The sequence below is a fragment of the Xenopus laevis genome, chromosome 6S, assembly GCF_017654675.1.
Source record: "Xenopus laevis strain J_2021 chromosome 6S, Xenopus_laevis_v10.1, whole genome shotgun sequence".
Taxonomy (NCBI): Eukaryota; Metazoa; Chordata; class Amphibia; order Anura; family Pipidae; genus Xenopus; species Xenopus laevis.
In genome coordinates, this window is record NC_054382.1 from 109048317 (window position 1) to 109069844 (window position 21528).

At 37.6% G+C, this 21528-nt stretch overlaps 1 protein-coding gene across 1 annotated transcript; it reads left to right on the top strand.

The window, feature by feature from the left end:
* Positions 1 to 261: 261 nt before the first annotated feature.
* pkia.S (protein kinase (cAMP-dependent, catalytic) inhibitor alpha S homeolog) lies at positions 262 to 11607 on the top strand. The gene is made up of 4 exons (XM_018223817.2): positions 262 to 434; positions 4376 to 4518; positions 7004 to 7181; positions 10515 to 11607. The coding sequence occupies exons 3-4, from the start codon at positions 7031 to 7033 to the stop codon at positions 10592 to 10594; spliced, it is 231 nt and encodes a 76-aa protein (XP_018079306.1). The 5' UTR covers positions 262 to 434; positions 4376 to 4518; positions 7004 to 7030; the 3' UTR covers positions 10595 to 11607.
* Positions 11608 to 21528: the final 9921 nt, after the last annotated feature.

The following is a 21528-nucleotide window of genomic DNA, read 5'->3' on the forward strand; positions in this document are numbered from 1 at the left end:
AATTTTGCAGGTATCTTTCACATGTTTAAAATAAATTATCTGGATTTGGAAGTTTAAATCTACAAGAACTATTCAACTTTTCACTGAATATTTGCCAAGTAATCCATTACAGCAGTAAAAGTGGCAATTTTATCCTTCATTGTTATTTGCATATATTTTCCAGGCACGCAGAGACCTTTTTTGCCAATCACCGTTGAGTCAATTTCCTAATCCATACCAATAAAGTTATATGAAGAAAAAAAAAGAGAGCTGTAGACAGGCGTGACAAAAGCCTCCAAAAAAAGAGAATCAGCAGCTGCTGTCTACCCAAGGAACGCTGACAGCGTCTGCCTCTTAATATCATGTAATCAAGCCCTTGCAGAAGCTGAGCAATAGAAGAGCTGAGCGGAGAAACCCTGCTGTGCTGGAGATTTCTGTGGCAGAAGATAAAGAAGGTGAGATTCATTTTTCTTGCATCTGATGTATAATTTGCTGATGTTAAATGAAATGGCCGATGTACATTTTGTTTAAAATAGCTTGTGAGACAGGCAGATCCAGAGAGTGAGAAATCAGAGAGGCTTTTCTTGAGAGACTGGTAGAATTACCATTATTTTTTATTTTATGCTAAGCAAGCCCTGTGCTGCTCCAATTTCTGTATGTCACATACAGTGATTTAAAAGGCACAATAGGAGGCAGCAATTGTTTCTTGGGTAGGAAGATACGGTTTATAGGAAATTACCAGTCACTTGCCTTTGCTCCTGGTAACTGACATGAAACAGTAGGGGGGTCCGTGTACTGTAGAAAAAGAACTAAGCAGAAATCGAAGTCTGTTTCGTAGATAATTAATTATTGAAAGCATACAATGTCCCTGTTTGCAGCATGTGTACAGTGGGAACATTCCTGAAGCTATTGGTCCATAAAGAGGGTACCAAGTAGGCCATGTATTGTTGCTAAGCAACAACATCTGCCCACTCTTAAATAACAGATACATTTAACACATCCATCGAGATACAACAAAAACAATTATGTTTCTGAGAAAACAAACAATGCAGGGTTCATTGGGTAACTGGCATAATTTTGGTGTCTTCAATTTAGTAGTATGGATTAAACGACTAGTCGTAGAGATTCGGGATTACACAACGTTGATTAAGGAGCATGGATTACAGTATATGAAATGTATCTCACAGGCTGAGATGAATTAAGTCCAGGTCAGGACATAAGAAGTGCAGTAATGTCTTCCACTGTCTCTATCTCTTAATTTATCATTATTGCCATGTTGCTGCACCTGCAGTATTGAAGCAATAAGACACACTGGGGCTCATTTATCAACACTGGGCAAATTTGCCCATGGGCAGTTACCTATAGCAACCAATCAGTAATTAGCTTTTTGAAGCCAGCTGCAAGTAGAACAATGAATGCAGCAATCTGATTGGTTGCCAGGAGTTACTGCCCATGGGCAAATTTGCCCAGTGTTGATAAATGACCCCCAGTATCCTATGCTGTGACTGTACAGTTGGGGTTCAGGGTACGAACCTCTGGAACCTTGTGCATAATCTGTTTCTGCAAGGCAACCCCAACCAATGGCTTGTGAGTAACCTGTTGCTCACCAAGCCCTTGGATGTTGCTCCCAGATGCCTCAAGGAAGATACGTATTATTTAAATACCGGCTTGGAGGTAAGTTTTGGTTACATTAAAATCAGGTGTACTGCCAAACAGAGCCTCCTGTAGGCTGCCAGTCCACATTGAGGCTACCATTGAACCACCATTTCATGATGCTCTGTGTGTTGCCTCAGAGATCACCTTACCAGAAATACTGCAACTCTAACTATAATCATGTGACCTAACATGTATAGTCTGTTTTAGTTTGTCTGTGTGCACTGTGAATTGTAGGATCCCAGGAGGTTGCCCTTAGTTGGTAATTTTCTATTTAGGATTACCCCATGGCACATACTACTAAAAATGTATATCGCTGTTTTATGCAATGTATTTTTTAGAGACCTACATAGTTTGTGGGTATTCTTTTCCTTTAACTTTATAACAATTGAATGTTGCATTTATTTATATCTCATTTTATTGACCTCTGTCTTTTACACAAGTGGTGCTATAATTATAAAATATGCATAAATGCATACAAAGAAAGCACCAGGAGGAGGAGTCAGTATTGGGATGGGCGCTCATGGGCAAAAAGCCCTGCATGTGTCTTTAGCTTTGGGATCAGTGTTATACTTCTTTTATAAGAACATTAAAATGCAGAAGAATGCCATTGACAGACTAAACCACCCACAGTTATCTGTTACTGAATGCCTTGGCTTTATGCACACTTTCTTTTGGTAAATATGTGCTGTTTAACTTGCTGGGTGAGGGTTGTTGTGCAGATTTGGAATGCACAGTGTATTCTCATAAACATAAACACTGCAGTATGGTTCAGCAGCTGGAATAAATTGTTGTACAGCAGAACTACAGAGAAGATTGTGTGGTCTGCTCCAATAGAATTCAGTAGGTCAAACTCACATGCCTTGATATAAAGAGATCTTTGTCTTATGGTTCTGGTAAAATATTTAAAGGAAAATGAAGATGATCAATTAGGGATTTTGAAAATAATAACATTTTGTTTTTTTGCTGCTAAGTAAATGCTTTCTTTGTGAAAAATGTTTTCAAAATGAATAGGCACTATTTCCGCTGGGTACTCTGGCTCCTTTCAACCATACTCAAAAAACATACAGGCAGGGTGATTGGATTCTTTTAAAACTGACCATTGCTACAGTTTACTAGATCTGTGTACAAACGCTACACCTTTTATTATATTACCAGGGTGTAAAACCAACAACAGACACCAAGGTTCAGGCCACAGCTCACGTTTCTGCCTTTAACAGCCGCCTTTTACGTCTGGAGGAGCCCTTGCTACTCAGAAGCCACTGGGTCTTAAAGTGAGAGACCCAAAGGCAATGGTTCTGGGCAGGCAATGTGCCTGACCTTTATACATAGTTACATAGTTAAATCAGGTTGAAAAAAGACAAAGTCCATCAAGTTCAACCGTTCCAAATAAAAACCCAGCATTCATACACACACCCCTCCATACCTGCACATAAATTATATATAAACATATCTATACTAACTATTGAATTCAGTATCACAATAGCTTTTAATATTATGTCTGTCTAAGAAATCATCCAAGCTACTCTTAAAGGCATTAACAGAATCAGCCATCACAACATCACCCGGCAGTGCATCCCACAACCTCACTATACTCACTGTGATGAACCACCTACAATGCTTCAAATGAAAGTTCTTTTCTTCTAGTCTGAAGGGGGGCCTCTGGTGCTGTGATTCTCTTTATGGGTAAAAAAAGTCCCCTAATATTTGTCTATAATGTCCTCTAATATACTGTAATCATGTCCCCTCGCAAGCACCTTTTTTTCCCCGAAAAAACAACCCCAATCTCGACAGTATACCCTTATAATTTAAGTCGTCTGTCCCTCCAACCAGTTTAGTTGCACGTCTCTGTGCTCTCTCCAGCTCATTTTTATGCATGACTGGAGTCCAAAACTGCACTGCATTCTCCAAGTGATGCCTTACCAGGGACCTATTAAGAGGCATAATTATGTTTTCATCCCTTGAATTAATGCCCTTTTTATGCAAGACAGAACTTTATTTGCTTTAGTGACCACAGAATGACACTGCCCAGAACTAGATAATGTCCAACTTTGTCCAAAATGGCAGCATCCTGCATTGAACTTATAGTTCTGCACAATTTAGTATCATCTGCAAAAATAGAAACAGTACTTTCTATGCCCACCTCCAGGTCATTAATAAACAAGTTAAAAAGCAAATGACCTAGTACAGAGCACTGCGGTACTCCACTAACGAAACTGGTCCAATTAGTAAATGTTCCATTTACCACCACTCTTTGTAGTCTCTCTTTTAGCCAGTTCTCTATCCAGGTACAAATACTATGTTCCAGGCCAACATTCCTTAGTTTAACCAGTAACCTTCTGTGTGGCACTGTATCAAATGCTTAAGCAAAGTCCAAGTAAATCACATCCACTGCCATCCCAGAATCTAGGTCCCTGCTCACCTTCTCATAAAAAGAAATTAAGTTAGTCTGGCAAGATCTGTTATGCATAATAACATTTCTTTTGCATGTCTACCAATTTTAGGGTAAGCGAAGCCATTTGTCTCTTTATATTTCTGTTACTACAAATGGAAATGAACAGATTCTTGTCTACTAGAATTCAGAAGCTTGGTCTTCTGGTTTACTTTCCCGGCTGAAAAAGTTGAGCTTACCAGTTCTGTAATGTATGGTATTAAATGGACACATTTGTTTTGAACTGATTTGTCTGCCTGTAAACTGAATCTCTTTCTTGCTGCTCGTAATTGGGCAAACTTTCAATTCTAGGGACAGCTGTCACAGTCCTTGGCAAAGTAATGACACAGCAAACCAGAAATAGATCAAATGCAATGAATGTTGCAAACTACCAGCCTTGATATGTAAATACAAAAGGCCTCTTCGGAGAAGATTTCTGTGGAACAAATCAAAAGGTTAGTGGTATTGGCATGGCAAGTGGTTTGTTGATCTTGCTGCTGATACTGAAATTTGAAAGTGGCATTTGGTACAAACTGAAAATGCTAGCTCAATGCTATTTTTAGCCCATGGGTCTAGAGACCACTGCACATTAACGGTTATTATAAAATCATAAAGACTGCTTAACAATGTCACCACAATGATATGGTGGAATAATAAAACTCAAGGGTGAATAAAAATATCTACTCTTACCTATTTGATCCAGGTTTTTATGTTTAAATATATGTTTATACATATTTGTTTAAAATTGCTTTTTTTACAGTATAGATGACCAATATTCAAGGAAATGTTTGAAAATGTCTCTTAAAAGTAGACTACCAACAATTTGCATTCAGGACTGGCAATTTGGTTAATGGCAATATATATAACCAGCTATAGTGACCCTATGTTCTAGATGTTTTAGATGTTATAATACAATCAGACATGATTCCTTTCCTTTTGGTTTACTTTACTTGCTTCTTCTTCTTTTATTTAATTTCCTATTGTTTTATTTTTTAAATATTTGTCTTCCTTTCTTCCATCTGCTTCTACTTCTGCTAGTTTCACCATCAGTTATGTTCTACCTTTTCTCCATTATCTTATACTGCTGTTTCCTAGCATATTTGCTGCTTCACCCACCTAAATAGCCCATCTACTCTTATCTTCTTCTCCTGCCAACCCTTGTAGACCAAATTTTCTGCTCTTTTCCCCACAATACTTCTCTTTCTCTTCCATCATTCCTTCTCCCACAACAACTTTTGCTCTTCCTCAAAGACCTTACCAGAGGTAAACAGGAGCAAGTAGATCCAGCAGGAGTGACATTGAAAGGGTATTACACACTTTTTGTCTTGTATAATCCTTTGTTTCTAAGGGAGTAGATTTCGTTTCTGGTCACTTTTGCTCTTCCTTTGATTCTGGACTCGGAGTCAATATCGGGCAGTTGGGTGTTAGGGAGCATTGAGTTCTGAATTTTTTTCAGTCTTTCAGCACAAGATTTGTCAGTGCATTTGATTCACTTAATTGTCTTTGAGAACCTAGAATATTGAGTTTACGGTGGCAGAAAGTGGGGCTAAGTTAGTCTTAAATGCTATTGAGGGGCAGATGGACTGAAAAGGCACTATGCTTGTGTAAAGGTGAACTCTCACAGATTAACAATAGCTCTGTGACTCTATGTGCAGTGTATGTGTTTGTTTGGGGGAGAAGTGCCGCTATGTCCAAAGTTCTGCCCAAGCCAGGGTAAGTTTTAGGAATGCCTAAAAACTTACCCTGGTAATTCTGTAGGCTGAATGCTGACTACTGAATTATATGGCCACGTGTAATTATAGTATCAACTAAATAGGGACACTAATCAAACACATAGGGGCCGATTCATCAAGCTCGAGTGAAGGATTCGAAGTAAAAAAACTTCGAATTTCGAAGTATTTTTTGGGCTACTTCGACCATCGAATGGGCTACTTCGACCTTCGACTACGACTTCGAATCGAAGGATTCGAACTAAAAATCGTTCGACTATTCGACCATTCGATAGTCGAAGTACTGCCTCTTTAAAAAAAACTTCGACCCCCTACTTCGGCAGCTAAAAGCTACCGAAGTCAATGTTAGCCTATGGGGAAGGCCCCCATAGGCTTGCCTAAGTTTTTTTGATCGAAGGATATTCCTTCGATCGTTGAATTTAAATCCTTCGAATCGTTCGATTCGAAGGATTTAATCGTTCGATCGAAGGAATAATCCTTCGATCGTTCGATCGTAGCATTTGCGCTAAAGGATTTTAGTTCCTAGTCGAATATCGAGGGTTAATTAACCCTCGATATTCGACCCTTGATGAATCGGCCCCTTAATGTGTACCAGATCTTGCTGCCCATAGCAACTAATCATGTGTATACTTTTAAACAGGTAAGCCCTAAGTGCTCCCTCCATGCTATTGTTTTTACTCATATTACATTACTTTCTAGTTTTAATTACACAATATGTGAAACTAATGGTTGAAAGACTGTAATGTAGCCATTCCTATTCTCTTACTATTCTCATGAAGCTTTTTAAAAAGTTGTATATGTTGTGCTATTTGGGAATCTCACTGGTATAGGATATCTTATCTGGAAACCCATTATCCAGAAATCTCCACATTAGGGAAGGCCATCTCCCATAGACTCTATTTTAAGCAAATAACTCAAAGCATTTCCTATTTCTCTATAATAATAAAACCGTATCTTGCAGTCAATCCTAACTTAGATATACTTTAATTAATCAATATTGGTGACAAAACATTAATTTAATGTTTAAGTGATTTTTAGCAGACTTAATATGTGTTGGTGTAAATTACGGAAAGATCCCTTTTATTGTAAAGCCCCAGATCCTGAGCATTCTGGATAATAGGTCCAATACTTGTATAGTCTTACCAGAATATGTATGTCGTGCAGCAAAATGCTTAAATATTCTGATCCCACTGTTAATGTGTCTATTTAGGCATTGCCATGAGGAAACTTGGTAGCAATGACTGATGTGGAATCTACCTATGCAGATTTCATAGCCTCGGGGAGAACAGGAAGAAGAAATGCTCTGCATGATATACTTGTCTCCTCTACAAGTGGAAATACAAGTGAGCTGGCTCTGAAGTTATCAGAGCTTGATATAAGCACATCAGGTAAATGAAAGTTTGTTTTGCATGAATTATTCCTAGCAGTAGTCCCCATTATATCTCTTCCTCCACATAACAACAGTTACATGATTGGAAGTTAATGACCCAGATAATTAGGAGGCACTTCCACATTACTCTCCATCCTTTTTTTCTATGTTGGCCTAGGAAAATGATTTACCTTGCAATCCAGTTTGGGTTATAATGCTCTCTCCCTAATGAAGCTCTAGGATGAATTTAGATTATTCAACATTGTGTTGCCTTTAATCCATTGCAAATAACTAACCCCATAGGGGCACATCTGTTGCCAGATGCATTGCTGGATATGTGTCTGATGCTACAGTACTTCTTTTGTTTTGTGTAAGGCTATTTGATATCTTCACCAAATGGATTGAAGAATCCTGTGATAAGTCCATAGAAGAAAGGGCACAATTTTTTCAAGTTTATAGACTTCAATACCTCAATTTTTTTTTAGCTAAAACCAGCTTCAAACACCCCAAAACTCCCAAAATTTGTGAAAGTTAAAAACATTTTTAAATGGTTAAAGGGACAAATGCCATTAACTTTTACATGTATTTGACAGGTTTTTAGATGAAGTATTTTTGTATTTGGACATTTAGCAGCCTCGTGGCATAATAAATATTGACGTTTTTATTCTCTAAAAATTAAAGTTTTTTAGTAAAAAAAAAAAATCACGTTTTTAGAGAAAAAAAAAATTATAGTTTTAATAAATAACCCACTAAATCTAAATACTACAACTAAATTCAACATCCCAGCTAGACTTTATTTTCAAAACATCTAAAAAAAGAAAAATTAGATGTTACCAGTATATGAAGTGATTCAGTCTACAATTAAGTAAGAATGGGAAGTACCTGATAAGATTTTTTCTTTCTATACAAATGAGAAAGATGTATCCCAATTTCAAAACACAATGTCAAACAAGGTTGACTCCAATATTCTAGTGTTGTGAGAACTACCACTATTATGGGTAGGCAAAGGTGAACTTCATAGTCAGAGCCAACAAATTTTGATATGTAGAAATATTACCTAGGATTCCACTTACGAAAGAAACCTTTGCTAAAGGTGACAGTCCTTTTGACCATGAAAAAATGTGTAAAAAGGTTAAACAAATAACTGATTAGCATATTTCCAAGCTAAAAGACAAAAAAAGGGCGAATTAATACCTTAATAAGGAAACCAACCGGTGCTTTAAGTCATCCTGAATAAGATATTTCTGTATCAATCTGCTCACTTGTCTTTGCAGAAGACTGGTTGGTTGGGATCAGCTAGTAAAATCCTAGCATTGTTTCTGACTTACTTGAGGATGCAAGGAAAAGGATGTTTTGCATACCTAGGTAACATACTGATAAAAGCAAACTTATTAAAAGGAATAGAACAAAATAATGCTACATGACTAAGTACTCTTCAAACTCATGGCTGGATAATATATTGGGAGGCAAACTCATGTTTAGAGGTTTCTATAGGTAATGCATTTTCACATTTCACATTTTCAGTTTTCAGCAAACAGAGCTCAGGATATTCAGTTTGGGTTTCACCTATGTAGTTTCTCTTCAATCTGACAGCAAGTCCTTTTATGTGAGGCAATAGCCATCTCAGAACACTTGAGAACTTTTCTGCAATAATTATCCAGACCATTTATATCCGCTGACCCTTCTGGAAAAGATAAAATGGTAGTTACAAACTCACAGCTTCAGAAGATGAATATCACTGCTAACACCACAATCAATTGATGTGCTATGGATGCAAGCTGAGGGGGGGTATTTTTTCCATTAATCTACCTGAAGAAATAGAATAAAAACTGGAAGACTTTGAAGGCAGTGCAGTTGGGTCTTCTTAATTTCAAGCAGTGATGAACTATGGTCAGATACTTTGTCAAACATGGAGGAACCAAGAATCGCAGGCCAATGATACTTGCAGAAGAGATTGTGTGTGTGTGAGACCAGGCATGAAACCTTTGAGCAATTTGTGTACAAGGAAATAATATTTTAGATGATTGGCTGAACTAAACAAAAGAGACATAAAAGCTGTTAGTTGGGAAATTCAGGGAAGCAAGGTAGATTATGTGGATACATTCAGCATACCCTGGTCATTCCACTTGCAGCAGCTTATTTATTTTCAAATATGAAATAGGCCCACAGAGGATATACTGTAACTGAAGAAGGTGTTGTTAGGATTCGAGGAATGCAGCTACAGTAGGAAATCAAGTATCTAGTCATTGTGTGTCAGACATAGTTAGACAAGCAGAACATACTCAATTCCGTAGATGTCGAAAAGCACACTATCTGTATTTACAAAACGCTACGTTTCTTTTGATTTAATCTTCTGTTTTAGTTGTATTTTTCCTAAGATAACCATATAAGTAATTTAAAGGAATAGTAGACAGGAAAACATTTTGTTAGATCAATTTTTTTTTTTAAAAAAAAAAAGGAAAACTTTCACTAAGATTTTATTTTTGTAGGCTATTACATGCCAATGTGCACGGTTTTTTTACTACCCTATTGTGATGAGTCTTCTTGCCTTGTACAGTCATAGAATGGGTAGAAAAGAAAGAGCGTTTATTAGCTAGATTATTTCATGTTCTCCACATGCCAGAAGGGTTTAACTCTTTGGTGTCCACTGCCAAGTTACAGTCCACAAATGAATAGATTTTTACTTTTATCCTGTCAGGATAGAAATCTAAGCCAAACTCATTTCTCAAAAGACAGTAAATTACATTGATATATCCTACATTTCTCAAATATTTGTTGGGGACAAAAGAGTATTTTGCTTCACTTTGCCTCTAATTCTTTCCTACTTAATTAACAACATGAGGGCAAATTCACTAAAGGGCGAATTTTCACCCGCAAAGGCTTCTTCACACTTCACACTACTTTGCCATGTGCAAATTCGCTACCAATACGCTAATTCACTAAAATGCAAAGTTGCGTCTCTACAGCCGAATGCTGGCGTTGTTTCACAAGCATTCATTCGTCTCAGCGAGCTTTTCATAGCAAACTTTCCCTAATGTTAGTTTCTGCACAGTGAAGCATGTGATGGTGTCTCTCCACTTGATCCTAGCCCTTTGTAAATGACCTTGACTTTCCAAAACACAAAGATGGATTTTAGTTACTGTTTAAAAGAGTTTTGTATTCTTAGAACATATGTATTAATAAGTAGTAGGGTCTTTTTAGTCTTCAAGAAGAAAAACCGACAAGCCATTCATCACCGGGTAGAGAAGATGGACCTTCTGTGTGTTTTACATCAGTATATATATTATTTTGTGTATGTACCTTTTCAATAAATATATAATATCTAACATTTTATCTGTGGTTTCCCAAACAGAAGGCGATAAAAATGAACAGGAAAATCCAAGTCATAAAACTCCAGAAGAAAAGTGTCAGCCACCAAAGCCAGAAAGCTAACACTTCAAGCTAATGCACATTGGGAATTATCACGAAAACTAACCAACCACAAAGCAATAAAAGATTGATTATATTAAAATGACGGATTTCAAGATGTATGTGACCATTTACTGGAGCATAGCAAAACGATTACAGTCAAGCAAAGCTAATCCAGGAATACGTGCTAAATTGATCATAAACAATGGCTGACAAAGTTTGGACATTTTATAATGTGAAAGTTAGCTAGGCACCATTCGAGAGCCATGGATATTCATATAGTGAGTGGTTCTGAAACTATCCAAGGATTTAATTCAGTTCTGTTGTAAAGCCTTCCATGATCTTTACAGCTTCAGACAGAAGCCCTCAAAAGGAAAAACAAAAAATCCGTTAACTAAACCAATGTATTTGTGTGTTCAATCGATCTGTTGTTTACAAAAGTTTTGTATGGTACAAGCTTAACCTCTTATGGCGCCCTTGTATTAATGTGCACACTTGAAATACTTGACACAAACTAGAAGGGCTTGGATTTACTTTTCCCTGACACTCATTTATTTGACAATCTAATCACAGCTGAAAAAAAAATGTCAGTTCTGTCAAAGCACTTACTAGATCACGATTACCCAATGTATTACATATATGAAGTTGATGAGCTTTTAGCACTTATCTTGTTAGTGATTTCACTCATTGTTCTGTACGTTATTTAATTTCAAAATGTAAAAAAAAGCTACAAATACTGTGAAGTTGATTTTTTCACAGACATCATACTTCCATAATTGGTAAAATGAAAGAAATGAAAAAATGAAAGAGCAATGCACTACTAAATTGTTAATCACTGTTGGATACCATGAATGCACTTAGGATACGTGTGTATTTTTTTTCTTAATCAGAGCACACATTCCTTCCAAACTTAGTATCTACTTATAACACTGTATTTGTTACAATTGTAATAGTGCATTTTTAATGTTTGTACATTTTACTGATGCATAGTGTGATTGCTTCTTAGTTATGATAATCAATAAACTGAATAGATTAAATAGACTATGGTTACTGATTTTCACACATCCAGTGTCCCCTGTACCAGTTTTTTTACTCAATATCATATATTCACAGACACATTTTTCAGCAAAAAGGAAGACGGTGTGTGTGGTGAGTTTACATGGAAACTGTATGACCACCTTGATTTATTATTGAGTCAGAAAATATTGCCTATATACCCATCTATTGGAAGTAAGGCTACAGGATAGTTTGTTTATGTGTAGGTAGAAACCACAGGGCCATATACTTCACCACAGTTACAAGCCCTCAGTTGTATCATCAGGTAGTTGCACCAACATGAGTTCCTTGCACCTCCATACAGGTTCTTCCTGAGCCACTGCCTCCTCCAATTTGCGCCTCTTGAGAAAGGTCATTGTGGGAATCCTGGAACCAAGAGGTAGCTCCAGGGTTCCCACAGGGCCTATGTCAATAGGTGCAGGTGTAACACAACATCAGGAGAAAGCGTAATTTTCACTCAGGATACCAAAAATGGTGGCATTGGCCACAATTATTATTATTATTATTAACATGTATTTATATAGCGCCAACATATTGTGTAGCACTGTAAAGTAACTGTGATTATACAACTACATCACATGAATTACATACATAGAATATATGGAGTAACAAACATCACAATCAATACAGGTACAAAGAGGTGAGGAAGGCCCTTTACAGGCGTATGTCCTCCTGGTGTCTGCAATTACAGAGAAATCATCTGGTAAATTGCTGCAATGTGGGGGGGGGCTGACTTTGCAAAGTGAAAGAACCAGGGCATGGCAGAAAATATATAAATCACCTACATAAATGATTTTTTTTTTCAAATATAATATGCATCTTGATAAATATACCTATTTGAAAGAATAAAAGGCTGCTACAGGTATGTGATACTAAACACATCATTGTAACCGGGGAATTCTGACTTTAAAACCAAAATTTGATAAACATTTGATAAACATGTATCCACATAACAGAGAACCCCCTAATATACCCATCACAGTTACCTGTTTCTTCAAAAAGTATGAATAAATGCCATTTTCTCTGCTGAAATCCAGCTGTTTAACAGTTCTTCTCTTTCTGCATCATTTGAAATCCTGGCAGGGAAGGCGGGACTAAACACTGATGTTACAAATTGTAACAACTTCTCCACAGCTTACAGACAACATGCAGGAACTACATAACCCACAATGCATTGCACTATGATGTTCTGTTCCTTATTGAAATCACATGTGCAGGGAATTGTGGGGTTTGGAGGATGAAGGCTGAGGACAGATGGCTGCTGATACAAAGTAACAGTAGTCAGCCAGCTCAGCAAAGTAGTCAGACAGAATAGCAGACGAGCAGTGGGCTAGGCTTAGGGAACTCTTCCAAACCATTACAAATCATGAAAAGTTGCTTGAAATTATGTTTACTTTTCAAAAAGCTTAAAGGTATCCTGTCATTGGAAAACATGTTTTTTTTCAAAACACATCAGTTCATAGTGCTACTCCAGCAGAATTCTGCAATGTAATCCATTTCTCAAAAGAGCAAACAGATTTTTTTATATTCAATTTTGAAATCTGACATAGGGCTAGACATTTTGTCAATTTCCCAGCTGCCCCTGGTCATGTGACCTGTGCTTGCACTTTAGGAGAGAAATGCTTTCTGGCAGGCTACTGTTTTTCCTTCTCAATGTAACTGAATGTGTCTCAGTGAGACATGGGTTTTTACTATTAAGTGTTGTTCTTAGATCTACCAGGCAGCTGTTATCTTGTGTTAGGGAGCTGTTATCTGGTTACCTTCCCATTGTTCTTTTGTTTGGCTGCTGGGGGGAAAAGGGAGGGGGTGATATCACTCCAACTTGCAGCACAGCAGTAAAGAGTGATTGAAGTTTATCAGAGCACAAGTCAGGCAGACATGGGTCAGGATTGGCAGATTTCAGAATAGTCAGGCAAGCAAGGATCAAAACCGGAATCAATCAAGATAGAAATCGCACCCAGATACTAACAAGTTAGACCTAACAATGAGCAATGCTCACGCGCATGCAAGGGGCAGATGAACCATGTGGCGGGCGTCCCCACCAGAGGCACGGCGGGCTTCCCTGCAGGCCCTCTAGACCACCAGGGTATGTTAGAATGCCAACCAAAGAGATAAAATGTGTGGAAGCAAGAACATACAAAGAAAAAGTGTATGGTGCTTATTTACTAACATTCAAATATCTATTTTTTCCATGAATCAAATTTTTTCGGGTTTTTTAAAATTTCGCTAAAACTAAAAATTCAAGACTTAAAAACCATGTAAAAACCATGAAAAACGCTAATAAAAGGATCACATTTATAGCAAAGCTGTTGGGCACAGACAAAATCCATAAAATTATGTAGTTCTCAGCCAATGGCTTTTTCTGTTACCACACAACAAGTAGTTGGTAGGTTGCATAAACCAAGTTGACCTTGACATGAAATATTGAAATTGGTGATGCGAGGCCTTGCTTAATAACCCGTACAATCCCCAGCCCTATGGATTCAAAGGGAGTATTGACTCCCTGCAAACATAATGCTTTATCAATCTTTCAGGGCTCCTTTATCATAATAAATTACACTATGCAAACATACCACGCACAAACTGCATTCAGTTTTTCCATAGTAAAGCTGGCCATAGATGTTGAGATTTTTAAAAGATCAGATCCGTGAGATCACGATCTTCTTGGAACAATCGTACGATCGTACGAATTTACCATCAACTAAAAAGACCAATTTGCCAGGAAAACAAAGGGGAGCTGCCTGCTTGGCCCTGCAAACATAATACATTGCACTGGGACCGACAAAAATTTTTTGACTTGGCCGATCAATTTCCTGACAGATTTCGGCCAAAAAATCGTAAGATGTACGATCGTTCGAATCCCACTAACCGCACGATAATTTCGAAGGATTGGTCGGGCTTCCCTAAAATCGGTCGTTCGGCAAGAAGAATCGTCGCGTCTATGGGGAGCTTTAGTTAGTTAGTTAAATTGGGTTGAAAAAAAGACAAAGTCCATCAAGTTCAACCCCTCCAAATGAAAACCCAGCATCCATACACACACCCCTCCCTACTTTTAATTAAATTCTATATACCCATATCTATACTAACTATAGAATTTAGTATCACAATAGCCTTTGATATTATGTCTGTCCAAAAAATCATCCAGTATAAGTCCAACAGTTATTTTCTCCTGTATTTACCTCATCGAAGTAGTATTAAACATTCAGTAATAATACCTAACAATATATAATCACATATATAATGGTTTTCTGAAACAGAATATAATAAATATAATAATATCTGCCATAGAAGCCAATACAGCAAGACTGATTAATAATCAGAATATAGAGGACTGATTAATAATCAGAATATAGAGACTGCACTGGGTCTGCGGATACTAATCTCTACACAGTTACCGGCTGCTTTACATGAAAACAAACAACGCTGCTTGAGTTCCGGGAAGTAAACTGAGGGGAGCTCCCCCCTGCCATTTGAAAGTATGATCGTTTCCCTGAAGAACAGCTAGGGGCTCAGCAGTCAGAGCAAGTAAAACAAAGGGGGAATTTCACTGTATATATTCAGGTTTCTTATTGAAAATGGTGGACATTTTTTAATTAAAGTATATTGGACATAGATTTCTTTTTAATTAAAGAAAGTAAAAATTACATTTTATTTTTTTGCCTTTACATTGCCTTTAATGTTTTTGAGTAGCGATTTTTCACCAGGTATGGATTTGCAGCAAAATGCAGCATTTTGCCATTAGAGAATTTGTTTTCTTACAAATACGTAATGAGAAAAAAAAAACACACATTGACATCAATGTATTTTGAATGGAAGAAATGCAGCTAAAACCAGGACCAGAACTAGGGGTAGGCAGAGTAGACACCTGTGTAAGGCACAGAAGCTGGGGGCGCCAGGCACGTACCTCCTCTGTCAGCTACCCCATGTCCGATCCCCTCTCCCCGACTGTCTGTTGTATATGCGAGTCTACTTGCGTTTCCGCGCATGCAAGCTGACTGGCGCTGCGACCGGCCAGGTTGCCTGGCCGGCCTGGCCCATCTCTGGCTAACAATGTAATTCTCCTACCGCACTCCTGATGAAGGGTGGGTGTTCCCCCCCGAAACGTTGATGTTTGGTGGCTGAATAAAAGGGGATATTCCCCGACTGCATTAATCGGTGTGTGTGCGGATCCGTTTCTTTTACCCATCTCTGGCTAAAACACCAACTGACTTCAGTGGATTTTGTGCAGAAAAAAAGTCGCAAAAAAGCATGCAAAAAATGCCCATTAACTTTAATGCATTATTTTCATTTTTTCGGTTTAGCAAATTTTTCGCCAGTTTCTCAAATTTTTCAGTGCAGCAAAATAGGACAAATCTGCCCATAACTATTTTTATATAATTTTGTTATAAAGTCTTTTTTCCTTGCCTATGTATATTTTAAAGCAGGAGTAATTAAGCAAACATATTCTGTACTGCTTCCCAGTATTATTATCCATAATCAAATTACAAATGTCACAGTTATTGCAGTGTTAGATTCCCTGTCTGGGCAAAAAAGTAAAGGCAAATGCAATATAGTCAATGCGATGAGTAGCATGGAATTTACTGCTTGATGCAGCTTTAATAATCTGTCTTGCACCGTGACTTGAGTACTGACATGGATATGAGATATGAGAATTCTGTGGAGTGACTAAGCATTAGGACTAACTGCTTTCAGTGTTTCAAGTGATGAACCAACTATTTCCTTTGCAATTCAGATCATTCCAGAACAAAACAAGGTGCAGATTGGTCTATAAATTAAAGGCAGAATTACTCTTTTAGTTTACCTGTACCCTGGCAAAAATAAAATGCCTTTAGTCCAAAGCACTATTGACTATACAGGTATGGGATTTGTTATGTAGAAATCCGATATTCGGAAGCTCCAAATTAAGAAAAGGCTCAATTTCATCCAAATAATCCAATTTTTTTTTAAAGTATTTGCTTTTTCTCTGTAATAATAAAACAGTACCTTGTACAAGATGCAAACTAAGATATAATTAATCTATATTGGATACAGAACCAGCCTGTTGGGCTTATTTAATGTTCACATGATTTTCTAGTAGAGTTAGGGCTCTTACAGACGAGCGTTTTTACCTGCGCTCCCCTGCGTTCTGTTTTTCTGCGTTCAGCCGCAGGGGAGCGCAGGAATAGACGCATTACATTTTTTCCAATGGGGCTGTATTCACACAGGCGCGTGTAGGCGCCAAACGCAGGTTGAGACGCAACATGCTGCATTTTTCCTGCGTTCAACGCCGTACAGCACTATTGGAAAAAATGTAATGCGTCTATTCCTGCGCTCCCCTGCTGCTGAACGCAGAAAAACGGAATGCAGGGGAGCGCAGGTAAAAACGCTCATCTGTAAGAGCCATTAAGGTATGAAGATCCAAATTACGGAAAGATCCAGAAAGTCCCAGGTCCCGAGCATTCTGAATAACAGGTCCCATACCTGTAATAGATAGCAGTGATTTTAATGTTTACACCCGAGAGTAATGACTAGCACACTTTGGGAAAGAACAATGAAAGCATTACATTAAACCAAATCTTAACCCTTAATTTTGTGATGTAATTTGACAGTATGCAGTGCATTTTGTGTTGTTGTTTTTGCTCAAATTTAAATGCAGATTACTGATCAGAGTTGGTTAATGATTTAGTCATATCTTTTTGTGGAGGATTGAGTAATTAAATTCCACAACATATACAGTACATCCCTGTATTTTAATTGCTTTCTGTATCTCTTTGTTATCAAGGTTATCAAGTTTCCAGCATCAAATGCTTTGTTATTAGAAGATCTTCAATAGCAGTCTGTTGAATTAATTCAAGTTACAATTTTCTGACATTATTTATACCATGGTCATTACAAATCACTAGAGAAATTTTAGGAATAGATGTGGTCTCTTTATGGCAAAGATGATGGTTAAAACACCTTAGATATGAAGAAAAGCCAAAAAAATATCTTTGCAAATCCATTTAAGATGCTTATAAATACTATCTCTTACTATAAAAAACCTGCAGCTGTTCAAAAACCACAAGAGTAGAGCAGGTGAAGGCACTAATCCTGCAATGCTTAAACTGGGAACAAATCCAATTTATGGCAACTGCTACATTGTGGCATTTACGTTAGGTAGGGGAATTTGAGATCTCTAAATGCAGTTAAATGTCGTAAGACTTACCAAAGCTACTAATTTCTTATTCAAGTCAAGATTTTATTTAAATTGCTCATTAACACTCAAACTTTCAGTACGATACTCTTGGCCATGAGCTATGTATGCAAAATAACTAGATTCTACACCATTGATATTCAGGATATGGAAAGGTAATGGATTTGCACCAGATAGGAACTGCACTAATTTTTTAGGCCAATTTATTTAGGGCCTAAAAGATCCACATACATGCAGTTCCTATAATTTCTGCAAATCCTGATGTATGATTCATAGCCAGGGTTCAAGGGAACTGTAGCAATAGAGATTAGTGTAAGAGGTGGGCAGGTGAGATTATATACAGTACAAAAGAGTAATCTAATTTATAGTTTCAGTAAGGAAATTTATAAGAAAACTTCTATTTGGAATGAGTCAGGGAGGCCCATTTATCAACCTTCTCATTTTAGTTATTATTATTTTCTCTAAAACCACAAATGCTAAGTAATTTTTACAGTATGTGAATATAAAAAGCCTGAATGAAAAAAGTAGAATAATCAGAATAAGACAATGAAAACCTCTTAATTATTTAGTGCAATTACTAGAAAAAAACCTGAAAACCACTAAAAGACAGCTCCCACTGACATTTATATGACCTCCACACATATTTTCATGGTTTAGAGTAATATGAAAAAACACAATTCAGTAAAATGAAAAAATATGAATATTTGTAAATGGATACCTAAGTGACTCCTGATGTACTATTACACATACTGTATTTGTGTAATCTCGCACTGTTTATTTGCACCAAACATTCTTAGACTCCTCGAAACAGCATACACCATGGGTAAATCCCTCAAGTTGATTAGGACAGGCTCCCACACCGAAGGCCATGTAAAGGCAAAAAAATAAAATCCCATTTTTACTTTCTTTAATGAAAAAGAAACCTATTTCCAATATACTTTAATTAAAAAATGTGTACTGTTTTTATAAGAAACCTGACTGCATACAGTGAAATTGTCCCTTCATTTACTGCTGTGGATAGGAATTGTCAGATGGTCCCTAACTGCTGATCAGGGAAACAATCATACTTATAAACAGCAGGGGGAGCCTTACATCCCAGCCATGCAGAACTGAAGCAGCTTTGTTTATGACGATCCCTAAGCAGCCCAGACAGCACTGAGCATGTGCACAGTCAAATTGCAGTAGAATTAGAAGAGCGACAAGCATTGTGGGAGTCTCTGGAGACATTACTTCTTCAAGGAGTAATCACCAAGGTTCCCAGAGAAGAAAGGGGGTTAAGAAGATATTCCCCTCAGTTCCAGGTCCTGAAGCCATCAGGAAAGTATTGGGCTATCCTGAATGTCAGAATAGTGAATCGCTATCTGGATATTTGTTACTTCAATATAGATTCTCTCAAACTCATATGTTCAAGCATCCTCCAGAATGATTGGTTGGTCACAATAGACCTCAGGGACACATATTATAATGTTCCTATATAACTAAAAGGTCAAAGATTCCTGTTTGCAACATTTTCAGTTAACTACCCTGCCCCTTGGGCTGTCGACTTCTTCAAGAACGTTTACGAAGATTCTGATTGGGCAACCTGTACAAGCTTCATCCCTAAATGATTCAGTTACAGGTCGAGAAAGTTGATTTCGAGTCTCCAGGCTCATGGTTTGCTCATCAACAGGGAGAAGAGCAACGTAAGACCTGCACAGGTGATAAAGTTCTTGGGGGCTATTATAGATTTGAGGCAGATGACTCTTTCTCTTACATTGCAGAGGAGGTTAAGTGATTGTCCAGGAGATGAAGGAGTTCCTAAGGTCTTCAAAGTTATCGGCCAGAAAGATTATAAGAATATTTGGTCTAAAATAGACAATGTTACAGCAGTCCAATATGTGAAGAAGCAGGGACATAGCAAGAGTCCTCTCCTCGACAAAATGCCCCTGATCATGGAATGGGCAAAACAGAATCTAACCAATCTGTCTGCTCTCTATTTGCCAGGTAGTCAAATGTTTGTGCAGATTTTCTGAGCCAGGCCCAGGTTCATCCTGGAGAGTGGGAGCTGCAGATGAAGGCTTTCAAGTTCGTTGCCAGACTTTAAGGTTATCCAGAAAAAGATCTTTTTGCAACCTCTTCCAACAAGAAGGTTCCCAGGTTTATGACAAGGTTTCCAATGATGGGCTCAGAATCGGTGGATGTGTTAAGAGCACTTTGGCAATTCAGCTTCGGTTATGCCTTCTCTCCTATTCCCTTAATCCTACCACTGCTGAAAATAATTTCAGTGGAGCAGGCAAGAATAATCTTGATTATTCCATTTTGGCCTCGCAGAGTTTGGTTCCCAATTCTGTTGGGGTTGTCAGTGTCCAAAAACAATGTTTTCTTCAGCACACCACTTACTTTTTCAGGGTGCATCCACTCCCAAGCTGACTCCAAGTCAGCCAAATTCCTTATCTTGAATAACAGGATATGAAGCACACCATCCTCAGGCTTTGCCTTTAAAACATTTTATTTCAGCGGAAATTCACACACAAGCTTTCGGGGAGAAAACCCCTTCCTCAGGTGCATTGCACACACAATGAACCTCATGCTTTAAGTGCCCCTTACATCATGTGACCATTCACCAATTTCATTAACCCCTTAACATCTTGATGCATAAAATCCTTATTCCATATAGCCATACAGTCTCAATTCATTTTAGGTGCATAATTCAATACCTGTAATACATAAATAAATAATTCATCTTAGTTAAAAACCAGTTAATACAATTAATACATCATACAAATTGATCGAATATCAAAGACATTTTTTACATTATTCAGTTATAAAAAGCATTGCTGGTTTTTAAATAAGATGAATTATTTTTGTATTGAATTATGCACCTAAAATTAATTGAGACTGTATGGCTATGGAATAAGGATTTTTTGTATCAAGATGTTAAGGGGTTAATGAAATTGGTGAATGGTCACATGATGTAAGGGGCACTTAAAGCATGAGGTTCACTGTGTGTTTAATGCACCTGAGTACGGGGTTGTCAGTGTTTCCTCCAATTTCATTGAACCAATTTCCCAACTTCCATCAGCAGGGAGCACTAGTCCATCCAGAACTTTAGGTATTCAACCTAGTGACTTGGAAATTAAAAGGTCAAGGCTAAGCAGTTTGGGTTGTTTGGATTGGGTCATATCAACCTAGGCTGCTAGAAAGTCATCCACTAGAAGCACCTATTCCATCATGTGGGATAGATTTGGTGTCAAGAAGGGCTAAGGTTAGTTTAACCAATCTGAACCTAAAATTGTGGAGCTCTTGGTGTTTTTACAAATAGGGCTTGACATGGGCCTTAGCCCAAGAGCCCTAAAAGTGCAGATATCTGCTATTTCTGCAATTTCCGGTATTAGGCTTTCTCATCCAAAGGTTTTGTGTGGCAATAACAAAATTGAGGCCCAAAATTAAATACTTTAGATGGGACTTGACTAAAGTTCCTAGGATGTTGTCCAAACCTCCATTCTCTCCTTCAGATCAAATAGCTGTTTTTTGCTGGAAAGTTAACTTCATGTTAGCTATTGTTTCGGCTTGACGAATCTGTGAACTTCAGGTTCTATCAATTCATACAGAACTGTTTCATAATTTTAAGACCTGATCTGGTCTTTCTGCTAAAGTCTGTGTCCAATTTTAACTTATCCCAAGACATTATTATACCAAAAGGAAATGATGCAGCAACAGCCCCAAATTTTGAAAGTGGATCCAGTGAATT